Below are 4,005 nucleotides of genomic sequence, written 5' to 3' on the forward strand. Positions count from 1 at the left end.
TGAACTGAAGATAAACAATATTTCAGATCATGTTGAGTCTTTTTTTTTTTTTTTTCAGAATATGAACACAATAATCAAAATCCCCAACTGGATTCCTGGTCCTGATTGTCTAATTTTATTTTAAAATCAAACAAAATTATTTACCCACCTGTATTTCTTACATACGAATTTAATCAGTGACATACAGTATGAATGTTTCAAAATGGTTTAATGTTTTAAAATAATAGTGTATAATAAAGTGTTGTTGTTCTATTATCTCTGTAGCTGTTAACACACAGTATGATGTAAAAGTACTCAATATTTTATAAAAAAAAAAACTCATAAAACTAGTGTGTTTTCTGGTGTCCAGTTGAAGTGAATCTTGTTGAAACAAACCCTTTCAGGAGATAAAACGGTGTCGTCACAATCTCTGACTCTACGCTGAGATAAAGTGGAATGAGCCTTTAAAGAACCACATTAGAACAGCTGGTATCTGATTACAGCTGTCAGCGTCTGCCATCTTTGGTCTGAAGTCTCATCAGGCTGGAGGAGGAAGCAGATTTGAGGGAAACACTGCCCTCTTCAGGCTGCTGCGCCACATATCAATAAACAAAACATCCAAACCACTCAGGWATATGCTTTCATGTAATGAACGCTACTGTTGTTGTACTCGAGACCAGTCTTAAGGCCACTTTTTGATGGTCTTCATCTCAGACTTGACCGCATTTGTACTTGGTCTTGCCTCGCTCTCAGACCTTGAGGACTCTGGATTTGATTTCAAAACCAGTCAAGACCCCCAACTGTAGAAATATCACTAAATTTCCAGAATATTGGCACTCCAAGAAAGTGAGCAGTGGTTGTCTGGATGTGGGGGACGATGTCTTCAAAATCTGCAGTTATACAGTTTGGCTACATAAMTCATAAAGAATGTATTTGTAAAACAACAAAAAGTCTGGGTCTCGATACACTCTGGTCATGCTCTTGACTTGGTCTCGGGTTTAGGTGGTCTTGACTATAACACTAATGCATGCAAGGAAAAGTGTTTTTAGTTAAGATGTTAGTAAAGAGAATACCTTTCCAGTTAGAAAAGACATATCCTCCGCTCCGAGAATGTGAAGATCTTCAGTGGACTGGTCGTTCTGCAGAGAGAAACGTGTTTTTCATAAACTGCTGGACATTTAAGGTTAAACACATAAATGGATTACCACGGCTTCTCCTTCCTTCCTTTTTGTCACACATAAAAACAGCCCACTCCAAACAAAGTTACACAAAGACACTCCTATCATCATGTTGCATAAAGCGGAACACACACGTCTTCTGACCGAGTCATGAGACTCAAATATTACGCCTGATGATTCCGAGCGTTCAAACCCTCCTCGGCGTTCCCGCACGAGAGCTGTCGGAGAGTTTCCCCCCGTGTCTGACGAAGCCTCACCAGGTAGCTCTTGAGCCGGATGAAGTGGACCCTCATGAGGATGGTGCGCTCCGAGCTGCAGCTAAGGGCTTTGATCTGGTCCACCAGGTCGGCACAGAACTGGTAGCCCCCTTTCAGGACGCACAGAACCACGATGTCGTGGTCGCCCAGGTCGTCCATGATGTCCCGAGCGAGACGCTCCGTCCTGGAAACAGTGGATAAAATATTAAATATAAACTAAATGTAAACTCTAAWTTTTTTTAGTAATGTAAAATATTGTGACGTTTGGGTTTAGTTTTTATTTATTTTTGAACTAATTTTCAGTTTAAAGACCAAATAAATTGAGTTTAATCATGTTGTAAAGTGTAATAATGAGTCATGTTGGTATGAAGGTGAGGGTGTTCATATTGAACTGAATCCTTTTACTGACAAATATAAATAATGGACAAATTCAGTTCRTTATTTATATTTGTCAGTAAAAGGATTCATTTCCTTTGAGGGAGCCCTATGTAGTCTATTTGTGAAAACCACCTCTGTAAAGATAATTATACTTTTCTATTCATCCTGCAACCGTCTGTCCAGAACAAGAAGTGATGTTTGGATGCTTGTAAACATCAAATGATCCTGTAAAGCATGGACAGAGTCAAGTAGCAGATCATAATAATGAACTCTTGCCTCTTGGACTATCCAGTTTAAAAAAATATCTGAAAATTTCCTAAAATCTCCCGATCAACTTTCATTAATTAAAAAGTAATCTTTTGTCATCTTGTAAATGCTGARGTCAGCTAATTTCCCTGAATGAAAAGCCACCATCACAGTGGAAATTATATGCTATCTGGAACATGTTCATTTGTTGATATGACATGAAAACTATTCTTAAAATCACTTTAATTCGTGTTTTTTTCATTAAGGGTTTAATGAATGAGCACAAATAATAATAATAATTTTCAACGTTTCGGAACCCTTAAACTTTTTAAATAATTATTTCAAAAATAACTTAGAAACTTCCTAAACGTAGAGATCAATCACATCATTCGTCACTTTATGGATTTTATAAATGTCACCAATGAAATTCAAGATGAAAAACTTGTAATAAAATAAAACTTAGTTTTCATATTCTGTTTGCAAAACTTTAACAACACTAAAATGGAAAAATAGTCAAAATATTTAAAGCTCTAATTCCAAGAGTTCTTACCAGATTTTTATTTATTTATGTCTAATTATTTTGTTGTCTATTTGACTTTTAACTCAGTTTGAGATGTTGGCTTTTCTTGATCTTATTGCCTTTATGGTTAACGTTTTGTATTTATTTATTTTATTAGATTGTGTAGTTTCTACTTTTTTTATTTTGTGTCTCCAATTGTGATTTTTTTGACTTTCTTTCATCAGTGTACAGAATTTGGCCAAAGGTACTGTTTATAAAGAGTTTTGTAAATAAAATTGTATTTTAAGGGTTTGAAAATACCCAGAAACTGAAGAAAGATTATATTTGAAAAACTGTAAATCAAATAAATATATTTTAATAATTTCTGTCCTGTGTGATTTAAGTTTTCAGGCTTCTGGTGATAAATTATAATTATTTATCTCAAARTGTGCCTCAAAGCTGTGCAGAAACAAAGTATTTGTGAGTTTTTTTAAAATAGTTTATGTATTAGTGGTTTTAATAAAATTGTCTTTGGATCTGTCCAGATGAGTCCAGGACAAAGAAAACCATTTTTTGTTTCCCTAATTTGCCACCAGTCAGTAGCAGAAACTTGTTGAGGAAAGCCCAAAGTGAGGGACATGATGGTACCTGTCCATAATGACGCCATGAGGGATGATGACAGAGTCCAGGTCACCGGAGTAGTGGGTCGGGTAGCTGAAGAGGTCCAAACTGTAACCGGCCCAGTCGTCGTGGATCTGAGAGGAAAGAATCAAACTTTTTTTTCTTGCTTTCTTTTTCTTTTTGTGGCTCAGAAACTCCAGACTGCAGTTACAAGAAACGCAAAACAGAAGAAAAATCTGCACGGCGCACAAACTCAGTTCAAACTGCGCAAACTGCGCATCCACAGATCCGCTCAGTAAATTACCACAATCCCCTCGTTCCTTCTTCTTCTTCTTCTTCTTCTTCCGGCCTGCACTTCTGCCATGTTGTTTCACCCCCCACAGAAAGACAGCAGCCTCCTGTAAGAGGAAAAGTTTTGGCGCACGCCTGCAAAGCAGTGGGCTTTGCCACGGGTGGAGAGAGGAGGAGCGCCGAAACCCAAAACCTCCTCTGGGTGCAGGTCTGCGCTGCGGCCGCTAGGGGCGCTGCGACTCCACGTTTAAAGCTGTGTTCCAACCTGAGCGCTGCAGCTTCTCTGACAGAGGGGCCCCCTTTTTCAGTTCATCTGCTCAGGGGTCAGCGGGGCCAGAGGGAGGGGCTGTGAGGGCCAGAACTGTTGTTATTAACTCTTACTGGTGTCAGAACGAGAATACAAGGGATAAGTTAGAATTTAAATAGAAAGAGAGAGAAAAGACTTGATTTTTTTCTGTAAATAATGTTGGAATGTATTGTTGTTGTGTTTTCTTTCTTTCTTTCTTTCTTTCTTTCTTTCTTTCTTTCTTTCTTTCTTTCTTTCTTTCTTTCTTTC

The 4,005-nt window shown here is 37.8% G+C and overlaps 1 protein-coding gene across 1 annotated transcript in view; it reads right to left on the bottom strand.

The window, feature by feature from the left end:
* The window catches only part of prtfdc1b (phosphoribosyl transferase domain containing 1b), a 10,817-nt gene extending 7,199 nt beyond the window's left edge, over positions 1-3,618 (bottom strand). The window contains exons 1-4 of the mRNA XM_014031015.1: positions 3,463-3,618; positions 3,186-3,292; positions 1,415-1,598; positions 1,053-1,118 (exon numbers count right to left, since the gene is read on the bottom strand). Coding sequence (XP_013886469.1) covers positions 1,053-1,118; positions 1,415-1,598; positions 3,186-3,292; positions 3,463-3,522 — 417 coding nt within the window. The 5' untranslated portion in view covers positions 3,523-3,618. The remainder of the gene's footprint in view (positions 1-1,052; positions 1,119-1,414; positions 1,599-3,185; positions 3,293-3,462) is intronic.
* Positions 3,619-4,005: the final 387 nt, after the last annotated feature.

Source organism: Austrofundulus limnaeus, unplaced genomic scaffold (assembly GCF_001266775.1).
Source record: "Austrofundulus limnaeus strain Quisiro unplaced genomic scaffold, Austrofundulus_limnaeus-1.0 Scaffold6, whole genome shotgun sequence".
Classification (NCBI taxonomy): Eukaryota; Metazoa; Chordata; class Actinopteri; order Cyprinodontiformes; family Rivulidae; genus Austrofundulus; species Austrofundulus limnaeus.